Here is a 20063-nt window from a genome sequence, read left to right as displayed (position 1 = left end):
CTGTCAAAGACTCTTCTGAGTCTACCTCCTGTTCCCTGCCCTCCTCCAGAAGGTGAGCTTTTATGGAGCTGGCTTTGGAGTCTTAGTTGAGGATCTATTCAAATCCAGAGCCCATGGTGAGACTGTTGTGAAAGAAAGATGTTGTCTCTTTTGCTTCCCTGAGTCCCTGTTCCAGGCCATTCTTTTCTGGAGCATCACACCCAGACTCAATGCCAAACTCCAGACCCAGCCAGATGCTAGTCCCAGGGCCGGCTATGTAGTCCAGAGGGCTGCAGCTGACCCTCTGTTTCTGTGGTTGATGGGAAGGCCAATCTTCCTTTTTCCCCCTTCCTCATCAGCCACACAGATAACACACACATCCAGCATAGATTCCTTTTTTTCCCTTACTAATTATATCCTTCTCAGTTAAGATTTTTTGAGCATTATTTTCTGTATCTATATTTGAAAGCCACATAGTTCCTTTTTCTTTTTTGAATATAAAATTTTATTTTAATGTTGAATACGATGGGGAAAAAAAAGAACCTCCGGAATACCTTAATACCTGTCCCATCTCTCCCAGTTAAGACTCAGTCCACGAGCCCCTTTTTCTTGGAGGGTTCATTGACTGACCTTCTTCCAGGAAGGGGCTGTGATACACCCTGATACTTGTCCTGACGTTCTCACAGACATTAGTCCTACATTTTAAGATCCATCGTAGACATTTTTGCTTGAGGGATTCTTCTGTTACCTCAACTCATCGTGCTGAAAACAGAACTCATCATTGCCCTCGCCCCCCGTTCACCCCCCAGCCCACCCCACCTTCCTGTTTCTGACAACGTTCACTCAGCCTCCCATCCACGCCTCCCCTGAAGCATCTCATTGGTCACCCAAAGCCTGTTGGATCCTCTTTTTCCTTTTCCTTCCCACTACCCACTACCATGATTCTACTCTAGACCCTCCGCCTGACTGATCTTTCTGCCTCTGTCTCTTTTCCCTTTCATCTATCCTGTCCACACCATTGCCAAAGCAATCTTCCTCAACATCATTTTCCCTGGGTCATTCCCCTGCCCATGAACCCTCACTGTGTCCCATCAGCTGTAAGATCAAGTCTATTTTCCTTAGCCTTGAAATTCAAGGCCTTCCTACAGTGGTTCTTATTCTCATCCTTAAGATCACCTTTCATTTCTTCCTTACATGAACTGTTTATATGTGTCTATTGTTATTTGAATAGCATGTATTACACGCCTACCATGTGCCTGGTGTGTCCTAGGTGCTCTGGGAACAGTGAATAGGGAAGTCCTTACGAATTCACTCTGTGGCCCTGGGAGCTAGCTGGTGGTGTTACCTGGAATGTCTTCCATCTCTCTAAATCCTAAACCACCTTCCAGTATCTGTTTCAAATCTCACTTTCCTCCAAAAACCTTTCCGGTACATCCAGGGCCCTCCTTACAGTCCTGTGGTCTTTATTGCCTGAATTCATCATTGGACATGTAGGAATGATCCATTCATTCATTCATTCATTCCTCATTCAGTCACCAGACAGGTACTGAGCACCGGCTGTGTGCCAGGCATTGTGCCTGCTGTTGACCCACACGCCAGTGTGTTTTTATGGCATAATAAAAATAACAATAATAATCCTTGTAAAGCCCTCACCATGTTCAGGCCCAGTTGTATGTATATTTAATCCTGAGAACAATCTATGAATTTGGCATTGTTGTTATCCAGATTTTGCAGATAGGGAAATCAAGGTACAGAGATGTTGAGCAACTTGACTGCGGTCATAGCAGTAGGGTTCAAATCTGGCTCTGAAGTCCTTGATCTTTTTTTTTTTTTTTAATTTTTAATTTTTTATTAACATATATTTTTATCCCCAGGGGTACAGGTCTGTGAATCGCCAGTTTTACACACTTCACAGCACTCACCATAGCACATACCCTCTCCAGTGTCCATAACCCCACCCCCGTTCTCCCAACCCCCTCCCCCCAGCAACCCTCCATTTGTTTTGTGAGATTAAGAGTCACTTATGGTTTGTCTCCCTCCCAATCTTGTTTCATTTATTCTTCTCCTACCCACTTAAGCCCCCATGTTGCATCACCACTTCCTCATATCAGGGAGATCATATGATAGTTGTCTTTCTCGGCTTGACTTATTTCGCTAAGCATGATACCCTCTAGTTCCATCCACGTCACCACAAATGGCAAGATTTCATTTATTTTGATGGCTGCATAGTATTCCATTGTGTATATATACCACATCTTCTTTATCTATTCATCTGTTGATAAAGTCCTTGATCTTAACCCCTATATTTCACTCTTAGGTGCCAGTAATACATACCATATGCATGTTTATGGAAATATAAACACATAACATCTTCCCACTTAGACTACGAATTCCTAGAGGTTAGTGACCATCTACCATATTTTCCATATCTCCACTGCCTCATCCAGTCTTTGTGTATGGCAGGTGCTTGAATCATGTGGTTGGTGGATTCTTGGTTCTTCCATTCATTTGGAGGGAGTGCCTTCGATTTTCAACAGCAGGGAGGAATGTCTGGGGATAGAAGGGGACAGAAATAATTTCAGAACAGACCTAGATACTCTGGAATTCCTGACTTCCAGTTCTTAATTCTGTAAGCTTTGAGGATAGATTTGGACAAGAGCAGGCACTGATGTGAAAGCTCTTCAAAGGGGAATAAAATTTCCTTCTCCAAAAGCAAAACTTAACCCATGTTATGGTTGCATCGTTTCTCCCTTTCACCTTCCTGTTTCTTGTCCATTTTCCTTCATTGTCTGCAAAACCAGTTTTAACATCAGGATCCCAGATCTGCATTGGCCTAATATTTCTATTTAAGATTCTCATAAGTTGAAGAATACGAACATTGGAGTTGCAATCCTGCAGCTTAATAAAGCCTGATAAGTACATATTTGAATTTAAAAAACACAGGTGGTGGGTTATTTGCATTTTAAAAGTATTCCTTCTTTCACAAAAGGATCCACTAAAGGGCTCCATTAACCAATTCCTCCTAGTGCATTTATCATACAATTTAATTTACCAAAAATTGATTTATATGCAACTCAAGTTCTAGTGAGCATGGGAGTCACATGAGCAACTTGCTTAAAATTCAGATCCTTCCCCAAACTCTTCCCCAAGATTCTAAGGTATTAGATTCCTCAGTGGGGCTCAGGCTCTTCACTGTTAAGAAGCATCCCCAGATTGTTGATGTAGGTGGTCAGTGCAACACGCTTTGGGAAACGCGGCTTTAAAGAAACACATGCAGCCCCTACTTGGGGCTCCCCTTCTCCAGGGCTTCTCACACCCCTTAGGCCAAATGTCCTGTTTACTCTTCATTCAGTACGTTTTTTGAAATCTCTATTTGAGGCTATACCGCTTCTCCTTCTCTGAGCTGTTAAACATCTTTCATTGTGAGTATGAAATGTTTGTCCTTTCATTTTTGAATTGAAAAAAAAAAAAGTAAACTACCCCCCCCAGCTGTATGTAGATAGAATTGATGTATAACACTGCGTAGGTTTAAGGTGTACAAGATGTTGATTTCATACATTTAAATTCTGCAGAGCAATTGCCACCAGAGTGTTTACCACTCCATCCTGTCAGAGAATCCCTGTTTTTTGTTTGTTTGTTTTTTGTGGTGAGAACATTTAAACTGTACTTTCTTAGCAACTTGGAAATACATAATACAGTATTATTTTCTTTTCATTTTTAACCCTTTCTTTTAGTCTTAGGTATCTCCTTGGATCTTCTTATTCTCATTTCTTAATTCTTACGACCCTCCTGTGAACTAGCCATCTTTCCATACACCCTACCTGGCTGCCTCAGCCTCTCCCCTTTAGTGCTCTTGATCTGGATGTTGAGGGCTCTGGCTTGGTCCAGAAATACCAGGCATTGGAGGAATAGTGACCCTGCTGAGGTTTCTCTTAGCCAAATGTAGGGCCCTTTGTTCTCTCTCCTTATCATTTTTTCTCAAAAAGGGCCAAATTTTTTTTTTTAAACTAAACAAATCATGAGAACGGCTTACTTTGGCAAGATTCCATTCCTCTGTGAGTGTTAATCCAGGGCCTCGAGAAATGAATGCCAGAAATGTGCATTTAAAATATGATTATAGTTTAATGAAATTTGTTTAAAAACTAGATTCCACGACATTTACGGCATGTGTATCTATGTATTTAATATATCATTGATCTTTTTAAAAGTCAGTTGCTTGACCCATATTTTCCTCTGATTACTTTTCTAAATCTCTTGTAATCTCCAAAAACATTTGGGGATTTCTATACTTCAGAGATTTTTTTTTTCCTCCTTTATTAATCCTGTATATCCCTGAATTTCACTTTGGGTAAAGGTTCTCTGGGGTGACCTGGAGTTTGTTAAAATAATAAAAGCAATGGGAGAGCAAACTGGTGCTTCTGGATACTGGTTGGAAATCTTTTCTTTTAATAGATTTATCAGAGTTTACTTCCCCTGAAATAATGAGCTCTTAATAGCCTTGTTTGACTTCCTTAAGAACATAGCCAGAGGTTGTGCTGTTTGTTCACTGGGACTTTGTGTACCTTCTTAAACCCATTCAGTGCTGGGCTCGTCTCCCTGATCAAGGGCGAGAGACCTTCTGAGATGAGGTGGTGGGGGAGAGGGGTGGAGGCCATGGAGGGCAGGGATGTGGTTGTCCCTGGGCTAAGACAAAGGTGAGAGGGAAAAGTAGTTTCAGGTTGCCTGAGACGCCCTTGCAAGCAAGAACTCATTTAATATGTTCAGCATGATTCCATTTTTGGAGAAGAGAATACAGTACCTAAAAAATAAAATTGGGCAGGAACCTCTGGATGGTGGGATTACAACAGATTTTTTTTTTCTTTTCTGAATTTTCCAGTGTTGCTACAGTGACCATGTATTACTGCAAAAAGCCATTTAAAAGAGAGAAGGAGATGTGCTTGGCCTCCCCTCTTGAGTCTCCTTCCCGAGGGACCTAATCTTTAATAGATTTATTTCAAACCTAAGCATCGCATGGAGCAGTGTGGTGAGAGGAAGGCTCTCATGAGGAGGCCCTGAGCAGTCCAGCCAACAAAAGGCCGTCCTGCAATGGAAGGCCACTGCTGTGCTGCCCGGCTTCTGAGCCTTGGTGTGTGCTCCTGAGTGTGTGTGAAGGCCTGCCACTCCTTACACTTGTCAACTAAGAGATGATTGCATTGCGTTGCGAATTTTAACTTTGTCTTCTTTCTTTTTTCCTTTCCCTTCCCCTCCTCACCCCTTCCTCCTCCTTTCCCTCCTCAAGGCCTCTCCCATCTCATGATGAGCGAACAAGGTAGGTGCTTGGTGCTTGCAACATTGCAGCTGCCCCGAATTGCTTGCCTTCGTGCCTCTGGCTGGCCGCTCGGAGTCTCATTGTTGCTGGCAGGCCGTTTGCTGCCTGTCCCTCCCGCTGTGGGCCAGGCTGGCAGCAGGCCACCCTGGGGTGGGGGGTACCGTTCCCGATGCATCTTGGTTTCCTGTCCCCATCATCCCTTTGGCTTGTCCATTCTGCACCACCATTTGTCATCCCGGGCACTGGCCCTGCCGGGCTGCCTCCAAGAGAGAAGCATGAAACAAGGCATGACGGCGTCGATAATGGGGGTGAATGGAGCTAATTTCCGAGCAACAGAGCGGTTAACTTCCTCCTGCTCCTCCCCGGGCCCCATGCTGGGGCCCTGTGGTTGGAGGAGAGGAGCTGGGCTTCTCCCTGATTTTCACTCTGAGTAAAGGTTTGCTTTTTGTCTTCCCCTCCATCCCATTGCCCACTGTAATGACTTTCAGCCCCACATGGTCAAAGGAAGCCCTTGGGGGTTTGACTGTTTTCAGTTTTATATAAAAGCAAAAACCACCCAAAGAACATGCTAATGTCTTCATGGCAGGATTCTAACTCATTATACACCCTGAAGAAAACTGCATATAAAGATCTGTAAATTCAGCATCTGCAACCTAAAATATTCAAATATGCAGGGAATGAGCTGTGCAGGAAATTCAGCTCAGCTAAGCACAGGGTGGGCTGTGAATGAAGCCTTTTTCTCCTAAATAAAAATTTTCCACATCATCAGCCTAAATCAGGATTTGAGAACTGAGCCTACTTAAAATTGTCTTTTCCTTCACTGTTCAATTGCTACTATTGTGTTTCTTCTGAGCCTTGGGATGATTGTCAGATTGGTCTACCTGCCTTGCCCTGACACCCAAAGACTGTACTTCAATTTCTCTTATCTGTTTCTTTGCAAAAAACACATGGGACAATGGTACCTCTTCTGGAGGACCAAAGGAAAGGGCAAGGTGGGGCCCATCTATGTTGTCTGGTTTTTCTCGATATTTTGAGGAGGGTGAGGCAATCCTGAAGGGTCGCTTTCCTTCCCTGTTCAATTACACTGGACCCATCAGTTGGTGTTGCTGTAAAGGGGAGTATGCTCAGATCAACAAACCACCCACGGCTGAGAGAAGTTTGCTTATGATGTCCAGGGAGCTGTGGTGGTGGGCAGTTGAGGGCATCCTGACTTGACAAGACAGCGTAATGAGGAAGCACACCTTCCCAATAGAATTGAATCCTCCCGAGCTCAAGATCTCCAAGATCTGCGATGCGGACTTGACTTTCAGTGAAGATACGGTCTGGGATAGAGTGAATGTCAAAGAACAGAGCTGGAGACAGGAGGTCAGGGGACTTTGGCAGTGTTAGATGGAGCTCTGGAAGAGAGTGGGATAAAGCCTCATTATCCTTGTCTGAGGATGAGGGAAGTTATCTGCTGACAACAGCTAACTATGAAGTACATATGAGTAGAGAGGATGCACTGGATGTCAGCCTGGTGTCTGGGAATTTGGGAAAGTTAAGCACTTCTCTGCAAACCAGGATGCCCCAGGCTCTTTGAATTACTGGAATCTGATTGGCCTGACTTTGATAGCAAGTTCCCACATAGCTCAGTCTCCACACTGGTCTGAACAACAATGTGGAGAATCTGTATTATCTATCTCCCCCCACTCTCCCACCCCCTCCTCAGTTTCTCTTGGGACCCCAGCATGATGTGTACCTGAGCAGAGAATTCGCACATACCCATGTAGGCATGCTCTGGGCTAAGTCCAGCACTTTCTAGAAATAGAGTCTTGAAGCAATGAAAGAATGACAGACACAACAGATACCATGAATTCCTCGTTAAAGAGATTTCCAAGAAAGGACGCAGAATTCTTCTGGGTGGTCAGTGTCTCTAAGTGTTTAAGTTGCAACTTGCAGTTTAATCTGTTTTGGGGAAGGTTCTTTGACTGCATCCCCCTCCACTCATGTTTTCCCCATCCCACTCCCTTCTCTGTTCTTGCCCTGTGACGACTGCCCAAGAAGTCAACCCTGCTTCCCACCTCCACTGCTTTTCTTCCCCTCTTCCTTCACCATGAAAGAAAGATTTCTCTCTGGTTCCCACGGAATCTCCAGCATTGGTTTCTGATGCCCGAAAGTATGTCCAGGAATACTTACCTGTGTGGTATGTGTGCACCACTTGTACATGTATGTGACACTCTTGGTCGCCGTGACTCATGTTAATGGTGGGAAAATGCCACCGGAGAACTTGGCTTTGTTGAGACTTTCCCAAACCAAGTTTACGTCAGTGAAGTGTGTTCAGTTTCACATACATGTGGCTGCCCAGTGCTCTTGCATGCAGACTTTACCATGTTTCTAAGGACGGGCTTGGGAAGAAACAAATGGGGAAAGCTTAAGCGTGAAGCTGATGAGGGCAGCTGGCAAAGCTGTTTTGGCTTGTTTAGGCTTCACATTGTGCATTTGTCTTGTGCTGCTTTCTCAAGATACTGTGCTGTTGCATTTACTGTTGTGAGTTTTTGTGGTGTCTGTTATATTTATTTGTGTGTCTGCAGTGTGCTGATGTTTTCCTCTCCCTGCTCTCTCTCTCTCTCTCTCTCTTTCTCTCACCGCCTCCGTGGTGGACACCATGCTTCCTCTACTTAACTGGACCTTCCACTTCATTTCTGTAGGTAGAAGTAAAGGTAGAGATGATTTTATTTTTCTCATTATAACTATCAATCTGCCTTCTGCAATATTCATGCCTCCAGGGGAATTGTCGATTCTGATGAATACAGTCCAGATTATAACTGAGTGCTTTTAACAACAACTAAACAAATAAATAAATAAAAAGCCAATGCTATCATTTCCCTTCAGTGCACTTCATGTTCGGTGGTTGGGGTTCATTCCGAGTTGGCCTGCCTCCCTCTGAATCCAGGATGGGACTTTATCCATTATGACGTGCTATTTCTAGCAGAAACGGGGGACTCTGAAAGTAGTTATGCAGAACTATTTCACTTAAATGTGGAATTGTCTGAGATTCTGTCCCGGTCAGTGTTCAGAGGAACAGGGGAGATGTGAGATGCCATGCTGTTGTTTCCATTCCTGGAGACACCTGGAATTGAGACAGCATCTGTGAGGGGAGGATGATAAGAAAGGGGAGAGGAGTGGTGTATTGCTTTAAATTTAATGTGAAATTTGGGGGATTCGTATGTATTGCTGTTTTATCTTCTGTGTTTCCTGCATTTGGGGGAGTAGAAATGTCCTGACTGGGGGCAATGGGCTAAGAAGGGTGGGACTGAGAAGAGCTGTGCTAGGACACGGGAATGACAGTGCCCTCCATCGGAAGAGCATGGAGAAAGGTAACACTGGACTGTCACTTCCAAAGTCTACCTTTGCCAGGTAGGCAGGGAACAGGAGAGGCGCAGAGAGGGTGGGCTTGCTCCAGTGCTCTGACCGGGCTTTCAGCATCACACCTTTGGGGAGAGCACAGCTCACTCCTTCACTCAGTCAAAGCTGTCGGAGACCCAAGCCCAAGAACATGGCTCACCAGCTCAAGTTGGATTAGCTGGGCAGCAGCGAAGGGAGAGTTGAACTGATAAATTATAAATATGAATCTACGTCCGGTTCTCTTCTCTTCCCTCCTCACTCTCCAGCCCTATCTCCGTGAGGCTGCGTACCGCTGCTTGCTGCAAAGACTGGCAAATCACAGGAATAGGAAATGTGAATTCTGGCGTGAGGATGTTGAAGGGGCTGACAGCTCACTGAACGTGCTGATTTGACTCGGGTCTGAGAACGGGCCATCTCTCTTTTGAGTTTTATGCTTTTCTGGATTTTTCAAGTTATGTATGGTTACCTTGGAAGCAGTTTGGGTCTTTCCACTTTGAAGTCAGCTGATTGCCTATTCTTTTTACACTAACCACAGGAGGGCTCATTTTCAGAAATTTGTCACGGGGAACCCTTACCGCATTATGAGCTTGGAGCCTTTGGAAAGGAGGTGGGAAAGGGAGAAGAGGCAGAGGAAGGCTGAGTGGAAGCAGACATCTGTGTCTGCCCCTTCCGCTTCTCTGCTTCGTTCAACCAGAGGCTGCCAGAGATCTCCTCAGAGGCAAAGCCTTACCAATCCTTTCCGAGGACTCAGCCCTTCTGAAGCATGTAACTGTGTGTCCTCTGCTCCTCTTCTCACTGGCGTCTGCGAGAATACACAAGAGGGAGTCTTCCTGTCTTCTTCCCTTTCCCCGCCTCCAAATCTCTCCTTTTCTCTCTGTAATCCCCTAAACCGTCCCATAAGATAGATCTTCCTTGCTTTTGCACCTGGGTACCTTCTTTTCTTTCTCTGGCTACTGCTGCTACCTCTGAGCATGCCCTTTGTACCAGCAACTGTGCCCTGTGCTTTCTACATCTTATTGTCCTTAATCCCCACACCTGTTGTATAAGGTAGGTGATGGTGTTACCGCGGCTTTATGGAGAAGTACAAGGCTCAGAGAGCTATGTTTGCTATGTCAGTTGGCTACTAAGTGGAAATGAAACTCAGAATCTGGGCCCCTAACCTCTGCTCCTACGGCCTGTCTTCGATCCGAGGATGCCTTCCACGGATGTCCCTCCCAGCTGCTTTCCTGGCATGGACCTGTCTCAGGTTCCAGCCTGCCACTTTGCATTCTCTGTAACACAGGTCCCTGTAAATATTCCACTGCTGTGACCTCAGTGTGTCTAAGTCAACCTTCGTATCAGCTTCCTTTTGCAACGTCCCAATTTTCGTTCATGGTGCCTCGGTCTCCTCATCACCCAGACTTGAAAACCAGGAATCGCGTTCTATCCTTCCTGAACTTTTCTGTGTCCTGGGTGACCAGTTGAGAGATCTTACTGAGATTCTCCTCTGGATTATCCCGTGCATCTCTTCTGTCAACACCCTCATTCAGTTCCCAGGTAGCCCTTATTTGATTTTTGCCCAAGCCTCATTCGTCCTCCTGCCCCTTCCAGGCTGTCCAGTAACTGAGAACTACTTACGCTCTGCTGTCCTCCACCTGGGATGCAGAATTAGCTATCTCACTTTCGAAGTCGTCCCTAAGATGGCCTAGTGTACCTTTAATCTTCTCTCCTGTTAATCTTAGATGCAAAATTGTACCCCAAATAGGGTACCGCGAAACCTTCCTGGACCTTTCCTCTTCTGCTAGCTTTACTGATTCTCTTTCTCTCTCCGGTAACCACTCCTCCTCACCTTTGTTCTGCCCATTGAAATCGCACAGAGATTTCATTTCCTAGTTGTTGCTGTCTGTCCTTGAGTGCTGTATTCGGAGGTGAGCTCGCACTTCATATATCTCTCTAATATTTTCTATTAGGGTTACTGGGGAGCTGGACCACTCCACTCTGCAAGATGGGCAAGGATGTGGAAGGCAAACATATTCATTTGTTAATGTCCAGATGTGTGTAGCATTGTAGGGTGCATGTGGAAGGGACTCAAATCTCTAATCCTTCTTAGTCTGCTGTCAATCATCTTCCTAAAAGTGAAAATAAAGCAAAATTAAAGTTAAATCGGATCATGTAGCTCATCTGTTCAAAAGCTTTTGAAGGATTCTCATTGTATAATTGTCAGTGTGCCTCCCCAGCTTTATTTTCTATAATACTTTCCACTGCACACTCTCACCCCTGCCGGCCCCCTGTCTCCTGAAGTCAACAACTCACTCTGCCTGAATTCACATTATGGTTTCCTGCCTTTAGTCTTTGGCCGGGGCTCTGCCCTCTTTCTTGAATGTCCTTGGAATACCCTTCCTCTCCTTATCACACGTTAAAGCCAAGCCTCCTAGGTGTGGCAGACTTGGTGCTTCTGTTACCGAAGTTCCTCGCCAGTTCCTTCAATCCAATTTACTTGTGTGTTTCGGGCAGCCTCTCCCTACAGGACAGAGGCTGCATCTTGGTCATTTCTGTTACTTACACTGCATTTAGCTCCGTATTTGGTCCAGAATTGTACACCAACCAGTGTCCCTTATCACTGGCCTCCTCAGCCTCACAACTGCCTGAGCCAAGAAGCCCCAGTGGGTCATGGACTGAGGCCAAATGTTGTGGTTCCACTTCTCTCCTCACCCAGGCCTTCTCTTGGCCCTGTGTGTGCAAATGACAGAGGGCAATGGTCCCAGATGGGTTGCATCAGAATAAAAGCAGGAAAAGTCTTTGGATTTATTCTTAGGAGATTGTCAGAGGAAAGAAAGCCTCAGATCTTGTCATTCTTCAAAGCTGAGCAGCAAAGCAGTGAGAGCAGAATGGAAAGAATCATGACGTGAAATCTACGAGACAGAGTGGGATGTATGTGTATACGTACAGGCTGTGATGGTCATCGCCACATTCAGGAAGCCTTTGGGCTGCCCTGAGCCAAAAGCCATTCTGACTACTAGGAAGTGACTGAGTAGGGGAGGTACACAGCAACCCGCCTTGGTCAGCTTTTTGGACCTGATTTTGACAGTCTTTGTTTAAATGTTGAGTGTGTTTTAGCTTCTATCCTCTTTTTCTTATGGACTTAGGGATTGTCCATTCTGGGTTAGGCAAATATTTTTCCTTGAAACTGCACCTGGGGTAGATGTTGCAGACTCCATGTCAACAGGGGCCCGATAGGTGTCATCCAGGAGCAGATCCCGTGTAAGAAAAGTCCTGGTGTGAGATCAGCAACAGAGAGAGGCGGGGAGCACACATCGCGTCAAGGGCGGTGGGCTCTGCTCTGCTCTTGCTAGTTGCTGCCACAAAGAATGCATGCCCAGTGTCCCGAGATCCTCAAGAAAAGCCAGAAGTGGATTTATAAAAATATATAAATATAAATAAATATAAAAATTTATAAAAATATAAGTTTATATATATTTATAAGTATATAAATATAAATATATGTAAACTTTATAAATATAAATAAATATAAAAATTTATAAAAATATAAGTTTATGGCATCTTTCATTTTAAGTACATATGTATATATATATATGTATATATGAACACACTGTAGGCCACAAGCTACAAGCTTTTGACCTTTGGCTTGAGGAAGAAGGAGTAAGATTTCTCACGGAACGTCAGTGGTGGGAAGCAGTCACTGGCAGCAGCCTTGATTCCATTTCTCTTTGCCTGTAGCAGCGGTCAGGGAGCAGGAAACTTTCCTACCCTCAGCACTGCTGCCGGGGAGCCCGATCCACGTGTTGGGTGAAGTTGTTTTTATTAAGCAGGGTAGGCATGCTTGTGGAGGGCACGACAAATGCTGAGAATGACCAGGAAGAGCAGTCACAGACTGCAACAATGGCCAAGAAGTTTTCATGAATTTTAAATCCCGAGGGCAGCGGAGGGTGGCATTTACTTTTCTTTTTTCTTTTTTACAGAGCCCTTTATTACTGGACTAGAGAGTGTTGACCCCAAGATCTACTTTAATCTGTTAGAACTTAAAGATCTCTTTCAATTTATTTGCATGTATTTTTCCCCATGTAGATTTGATCATTTGCCTTCCAGTCCTGAACTAGTCAATATTGGCCAAACTAGAAGGAGATAATCAAGCTACATGAACTCGAATGTGATTCCATATAGATTGTATTTTGCTGATAATAATATTAAGAAAGCTGGTTTGAGGAGTTGAGCCCTCTCTAGTCCCTGCTAGGACCAGAAAGCCCTGCAAAGAAGTTACTGTTTTGATAGCCAACTGTTTATGCAAATTAGTGAATGCAATGCCAGCTACTAATTATGAAAATAAACTCATCTGTGCTCTATAAATACCTAATTATAATAAAATAGGGGCAATATTACATTTCCATCTCTTGCCTCATCTCTTTCTCATCTACCAGTGATCTGTCCTCTTGACAATGAATAAAATCACTTTGTTTTTTTTTAAAGAAGCCTGTTTTTCCTGCCTCTTTCCCCCCCTTCTAAGGTTTTAAAAGTCTGCGGGGGAAAATAGATTTATTTTCAACATAGAAGTAAAATGGCCTGATTTTAGCAACTCTGTGTTTTTGACATTGATGTCTTTGAAATTGTGCTTTAAAAATATGAAGTGTTTATTTTAAATTTCCTCGTTTAGAAATTTTTCATTGGACAGTGAAGATTTTTTTTGAGAACAGTTGTTCTTGGAGTTTTTTTTTTTTTTAAATGTTAATGTGAGCAGATTTATTAGTAAAATGTGTGATGGATCAATGGGATGTTTCAGTTAAATTCCAATTGACCACATCAAGGAAAATATTGCTCAGATTTCCAAGCAACATGGTTATTTCCTTCTCAATTATCAATTTGGATTAATTGATTATGCACAGATTTTATATCTGTGTGTGTATATATATCATAAAACACTTTCTCCTTGAACTTGAGTAGTGCTCTGCTTGTATAGCCTTTAATCAAACAAAGTTGGTTGATCTTAGAGGTATAGACTTTAATCAAACCGAGTTAGTTAATCTTAGAGGATAGATAATTTTCAACTGTAGATCTCTAGGTAGACCCACATAAACTTAACTGATAGCATCGACAGGTAAAGGATCTTTTGAATTCAATTGTGACATGCTTACGCCACATCCTTTTATAAAGCGAGAATCCAGAAGGGTAACGTGGTAGAAAAAACATTTGATAAGAAAACAAGCAAATGTGTTGCCTTGTGTGCTTGGGCTTGTACATGTCATGGACTATTTCTCTGGTGTGCAGGGAAGTGTAGTGTATCTGGGTGTAGGTATAATTTCTTCACATACGTATTTACAGGTTTATCGTGGTTGAATGTGTTCTTGCATGTGGCTTGCATACGTAGTATACTGAAAAGAATACAGTCCAGGGAGCCGTGCCTCTGAATTTAGCGTATTGTCTGCTGTAACATCAGGAAAGTGATGTTTAGTCACCATTCGGCAAATACTGACAGAGAGCCAACGATGTGCTGGGCCAGGACCAGGTGCTGAGGACACAGGACAAGCTACGCAGACATGGGCCGGGCCTCCGACACCTCGGTGACGGTCCACAGCAGTATGAAAATGGCTTTCGGATGTAACAGCTACCTCACATCCTAAAGTTTTAAATAAATTCAGTGTTCAGCATATTCATGTATCTGTAATTTTATGAATTTATCTTGAAGGGAAACTGTCAGGTAATACTTGAGTTCAAATCGCCCACCCTTTAAATTCTCCGATGCTGGGAAGAGAATATTCTTTGCGGGTGAACAAGCAGGAATTTTTTATTTTTTCATTTGCTCGCTTATTGGGAGAGAGCACACACGGTGTAATATGTTAAGTTCACACTCAAGAGTACGCTTAAATATTTAACCTGTATACGCCCCTGTCAGTGTCCACCCCCCCCCATAAGGTTCTGTCCTGCTACTTTCTGTCCCTTATTTTTAATATAGTGTTCTCCACTCCAAAGCTCTGCATATCCATGTAGAAATCTACCAGCAGGCAGGCTCCAGAGTGCTTTCGTTTTCATGAAGGAAGGCTAGCCTTGTGAGAAAGGAAGGCAATTGTGATTTTTATTGTGTGTCAACAGAGTCACGAATGTTGTCATTCGGGGAGGTGTGTAGCTTTGCTCTGTCTTTGATGGCACTCGGATTTCCTTCTGCACAAAGAGAACATCTAATTGATATCATTGGGCTTTGCTTTTCTTTTTTTCCTAAGGCATTAGTGGCTAGTAGAACAGCAGAGGTAGAAAGGACCATATGCTTTGTAAAAAGCCAGACTAATAACACTTTTTGATGGACATCTGATTTTTAAAAGTGCGGCATCTTTCATTAAAATTTACGTGTGAAGGAAGGGCGGGCGCGGTGACATGAAAGCTAATGCAGCTTGCGCGTCTTGACATAATAACAATCACAAGAAACTGGAGATCCCAGATGGCAGCTTGGCCTTTGCCATCCTTTTAATAAGCTACTAACTGCTAATTATTTCACTCTTTGGGGCAAGTTAATTTACTGTTGACTCTTAAAGAGATACTGCTCTTTTTTTCCCTCCGTTGCCAAAATCAGAGCCCTTTCACCTCGAGCTGTTGCAAGTGCTTCCCTGCGGGTTGAAAGCTTGTCAGCTGATGGTAACAATGATGGCAAGTACTGGGGCAGAAAATGTTCCTTAATAAATAATATTTTCTCGCTTTCTTTGAATTTAGAAAATATATATATATTTTTAAATGCGCTTGGCTAGGGATCCGTTGTGTGTGTGTACATGCATGTGTGTAAAAGCAAGAGATCAGGGACCCATACAGGGAGAGGATCTGAAATCTGGAGCCTGTTTTAGAGTGAAAGAACAGCTGCCTTTTAAATGGTTGCTAATTCTGACAATTAATGCTGTTTTGTGAGTGTGTGATTTTCTGTGATAGCGGTGAGGAGGGATGATGGTGTGTAATAGCTCACTTCCTAAGCGTTATGGTAATGTAGCGCACTGATGAAAGACAGCGGGGTCCGCGTGTTCTGGAGCCCTTTTGAATGAAGAGCCTGCAGAACATGCTTTTTCTGGGTTTCAACTTCCTTAGGATGATTTCGTATTTTAGCACAGGCGCAGATTATTAAATAAGTGTGCAAGTGGCCTTGGATGCATCCGGAGTGTTTGGAAAAGATCCTTGTTTGCAACGAGCTGTCTGACAATCAAAATATTTACTTAAAGATAAGCTAATGACTGTGTCTTGCAAATGCTTGCGGATCCATTATTGAAATGAGAGTCAGTTCTTTGGCTAGATACTATCTGGAACTAGATCTCAAACCTCAAATACTATTGGGTGTGGATGTGTTTGTATTATAATTCTCTCAAAACAAAATAACTTGGGTGTTAGACAACAAACAGAGGTAAGAAAATTTCTTAACCCATTTTCTTTCTTATTTATTTATTTGACAGAGAGAAATTACAAGTACACTGAGAGGCAGGCAGAGAGAGAGAGAAGGAAGCAGGCTCCCTGCTGAGCAGAGAGCCCGATGCGGGACTCGATCCCAGGACCCTGAGATCATGACCTGAGCTGAAGGCAGCGGCTTAACCCACTGAGCCACCCAGGCGCCCCTCTTACCCATTTTCTTAAGCTGAATTAAGTGTGTTACTATGATCAGTTGTACCTTGCTGCTCTTAAGAATTAGGAAACTTGGGGCACCTGGGTGACTCAGTGGGTTAAAGCCTCTGCTTTCGGCTCAGGTCATGGTCCCGGGGTCCTGGGATCGAGCCCCGCGTCGGGCTCTCTGCTCGGCGGGGAGCCTGTCCCTCTCTCTCTGTTTGCCTCTCTGCCTATTTGTGATCTCTGTCTGTCAAATAAATAAAATCTTTAAAAAAAAAAAAATTAGGAAACCAGGGCGGGGTTGGGGGAGCACGTGGGTGGCTCAGTCGTTAAGTGGCTGCCTTCAACTCAGGTCGTGGTCCCAGGGTTCTGGGATCAGAGCCCATATGGGGCTTCCTGCTGGGTGGGAAGCCTGCTTCTGCTTCTCCCGCTCTCCCTGCTTGTGTTCCCTCTCTCGCTGTCTCTCTCTCTGTCAAATAAATAAATAAATAAAATCATTAAAAAAAAAAAAAAGAATTACTAAACAGTGGGGCACCTGGGTGGTGTAGTCGGTTAGGCATGTGACTCTTGATTTCAGCTCAGGTAGTGATCTCAGGGTTGTGAGATGGAGCCCTGCATCTGACTCTGTGCTCAGTGCGAAGTCGGCTTGCCCCTTTCTCTCTGCTCCTCCCCCTACTTGTTCCATCTCGCTCAAATAAATAAGTAACAAATAAATAAAATATTTAAAAAAAAAAGAATTGCTGAATGGTTTAAAATATGCATTGAAAAAACACATTTTCCAACTCTTGGTGAGATCTCTGAACATCTGTGAGTTTTGTAGGGTACTATCTTGTCTCAAGTGACTTGTGTGTTGTTTCTCAGTTGATGGGAGGACTGTGGAAATCAATCAAACACTAATTAACTTGCTTATTGTTTAAGTCTAGAGGAACTGGACACATTTTAAGTGTTATATTTCTTTAAAACTAGTGCTTCACCTGATTTCAAAATAACCCCAAGGAAATATACCAGCGTGTGTGTGTATTTGGGGAGGTTTTGTCATCTTTCAGAATCTGATATTATACAGTGTGTTCAGCCAGATTGCCAACTTCTTAAAGAATTTTGAGAAATGCTAATAATATTCCAAGAAAAAAAAAAGCACTGAGAAAAATAAGTTCTCAAAACATAGGTTGAAGACAAAATGAAACATTGTTTTTTGACCGTAAGACTTCTCAGCGCCTTTGTTATGACAATGAAAGTTATACATTGTTGAGAAAGAAAATGTAGTTTTCAAAGTTACCCAAATTTATGTGATGTGAAATCTTTTTTGTTTTTTTTTTAATAATTTACATTTTGGATGAGGAGAGCTAGAATTAAAACTGGTGTTCAGTTGAGAAACTTGGGACAAGATAATTCTCGAGTCTTTTTCAAGTCTAATATTATAAGTTGTCGCGTCTCTAGAATTTGAAAGAGGCTTTTGGATTGGCTTTACTCAAGAATCTTCGTAACTGCATTTTCTGTTTTGATTGGGAATAGTTTTTTGGAGGGATTAGTTTCAATAGGGAAATTACTGCTTCCTGGTAAAATGCATAACACAGATGTTAAAACAACTGCAGTTTTAAAGACACTAGTCTTGTTAACACACTTCCAGTTTGTATTACCTAAGTAGTCCGACGGATATCTATCCACTGTGTGTAAACAGCGTTCCTGATAAATGGCCTGCTTCACTGCAGGAAGGGCTGATCTCAGCATAAGAGGAGAAAATTACTGGGAACTTTAAGTTTTATTTGCTTTGAAATTTGGAGCTGGTGAACAGTCCTTGTGGTTATCAGTTTATTGCTAAGACCATTCATCCGAACACTCTGAGAGTTTGACTATCGATGCCTTTTTTTTTTTTCCCCAGTGAACACATAGGTAGAAGACATTCTTCCCAGAAAGAATGACTTGTACTGTGTTTAAGAATCATTGGCTCAACTAAGGATTTTGTGGGCTCTCTCACTGCAAGGCAGAGGCCTTTGTCCTATTTCTGTGCTGTCCTTTCAGCATGAAGTGGCTGCCGTTGGTCATCTGTTGTGGGCCATTCACCCGCGGCTCTTAATCTGGTTATGGAGACATAGTTTGCTGAGCCAGCCAGACCCTCCCCGAGTGACCACTAATGACCATTTACAAATGTCTTGGCCAAAATTGTTATGGGATGGGTGACATTCCCAGTTCTAAACTAATTGATCCAGGTGGTAGTTGAGCCTCGAACACCCGACATCCTGGTGTGAATAACTCTAATGCAGGGTCAACATTTGGTATAAAAAAAAAACCCTGAGATACGTGTCAGAAGACTAGTTTGGGATGCTGGGGGAGAAAACAGGACAGATCAGAGCGCTGAGGTTAGTGCTTGACCTTTACGAGGTATACAGCCTTGTTAAGCCTTATTATCCCGGTAAGTAAAATGGGAACAGCAATACTACCTACTTCATAGCGTGGCTGGGAACCACTGAGACAATGTGTATAAAAGGCTTATGTCTGAGCTTGGATCTGACATTAAAAAGACATTAGTTATCACGAACATTAGCAACAAACATTAGTTATCAACATCATAATAAATACATCTCATCAGTATCACCATAGATCTGAGAATTTGGAACAAATTAATCTTTTTAACTTTCCACGTCTTTGCCTGTACAGTGCCTACTTGGTGGGTTGGTTCTGGACAGTAACTGATATCATGCAGGTGAAGTGCTCTGCAAATTAAAATGGCACCATGCAAGGGGGAGCTAGTAGTCCACGAGGACATACGCTCCACATAAGTAAGGGCGGTACGTGTGTTCGTGACCGTGGCATGTCCCACACCTGTAACACTGCCTGCCTTGTGGTAGAAAGGACTCGGTGAGTGTTTGCTGGATGGGTGTTAGAAATCACTGAACTAGTTAGTAACTCTTAGCAGATTTCAGAAGCATGGACAGATCCAAGTTTCCTGTGATTTCCATTTTACTTTCAGTGGGAGGTCTTTGGGCACTTCCTTTGCAAGAGGCAACTGTTGGCCTCTTCCTTGAGATCCTCCTATACTACTCATAGAAAAAGTAATCCCAGGGGGCACCTGGGTGGCTCAGTTGTTAAGCATCTGCCTTCAGCTCAGGGCATGATCCCAGGGTTCTGGGACCGAGCCCCACCTTGGGCTCCCTGCTCAGCAGGAAGCCTGCTTCTCCCTCTCCCACTCCCCCTGCTTGTGTTCCCTCTCTTTCTGTCTCTCTGTGTCAAATAAATAAATAAAGTTAAAAAAAAGAAGTATTCCCGATAAAGCCAGTGTGCTCTTTAGGTGTTAGATGGATATGTTTGCTCTTGTTGTGTGCACAGAGAGCTAAGGGATTTCGTTACGTTCCTTTGATGAAACTACGTGAGCCACGAAGAAAACAAACGCATTTGGTTAAGAGCTAGTTTATAAAAAAATGCTGATCTACTTCCCCAGAGTTTAGGAGCATATAATTTCAGAGCTGAAAGGGAACTTAGAATTCCTTCAGTCCACCCCACTGTGATTTTGTGGATGACAAAACATATGCTGAGGCGGCAGAAGGGTCCTGCCTGCTGCCACACTGATAATTTGCCGTGTTGTTGGCGTCAGACCCAGACCTTCTAACTCCCGAGGCTGTTTTCTTTTCTCTCTCACCAAGCTGCCTCTAAGATGCGACCAACTCCTCATCACCATCACTGCATGACAGTATTTGTTATAGATCCCCCCACGGGCTGCTGTGCTCATGCAGTGTCCGAAAGGTCCCGCAAATAGCGGGGTGAGAGCATTCTAAACAAGGATGGCTCTTCAATATGTAACTGCCCCAAGGACCCATGCGACCCCGCTTTGACA

The 20063-nt window shown here is 43.5% G+C and overlaps 1 protein-coding gene across 26 annotated transcripts in view; it reads left to right on the top strand.

Moving 5' to 3' along the window:
* The window catches only part of NRXN3 (neurexin 3), a 1565929-nt gene that overhangs the window by 112545 nt on the left and 1433321 nt on the right, over nucleotides 1-20063 (top strand). For 14 of the 26 annotated variants that reach the window (XM_045074591.1, XM_013055398.2, XM_013055390.2 and 11 more), the window contains exons 4-5: nucleotides 5258-5287; nucleotides 7975-7986. The exons of 5 other annotated variants lie outside the window; for them this stretch is intronic. In XM_045074591.1, the coding sequence (XP_044930526.1) occupies nucleotides 5258-5287; nucleotides 7975-7986 (42 nt within the window). The remainder of the gene's footprint in view (nucleotides 1-5257; nucleotides 5288-7974; nucleotides 7987-20063) is intronic. 7 more of the 26 variants (XM_045074605.1, XM_045074592.1, XM_045074595.1 and 4 more) reach the window with 1 other exon arrangement.

Source organism: Mustela putorius, unplaced genomic scaffold (genome assembly GCF_011764305.1).
Source record: "Mustela putorius furo isolate JIRA1106 unplaced genomic scaffold, ASM1176430v1.1 tig00000129_pilon_pilon_pilon, whole genome shotgun sequence".
Taxonomy (NCBI): Eukaryota; Metazoa; Chordata; class Mammalia; order Carnivora; family Mustelidae; genus Mustela; species Mustela putorius.
This window is presented reverse-complemented; position numbering and strand designations above follow the sequence as displayed.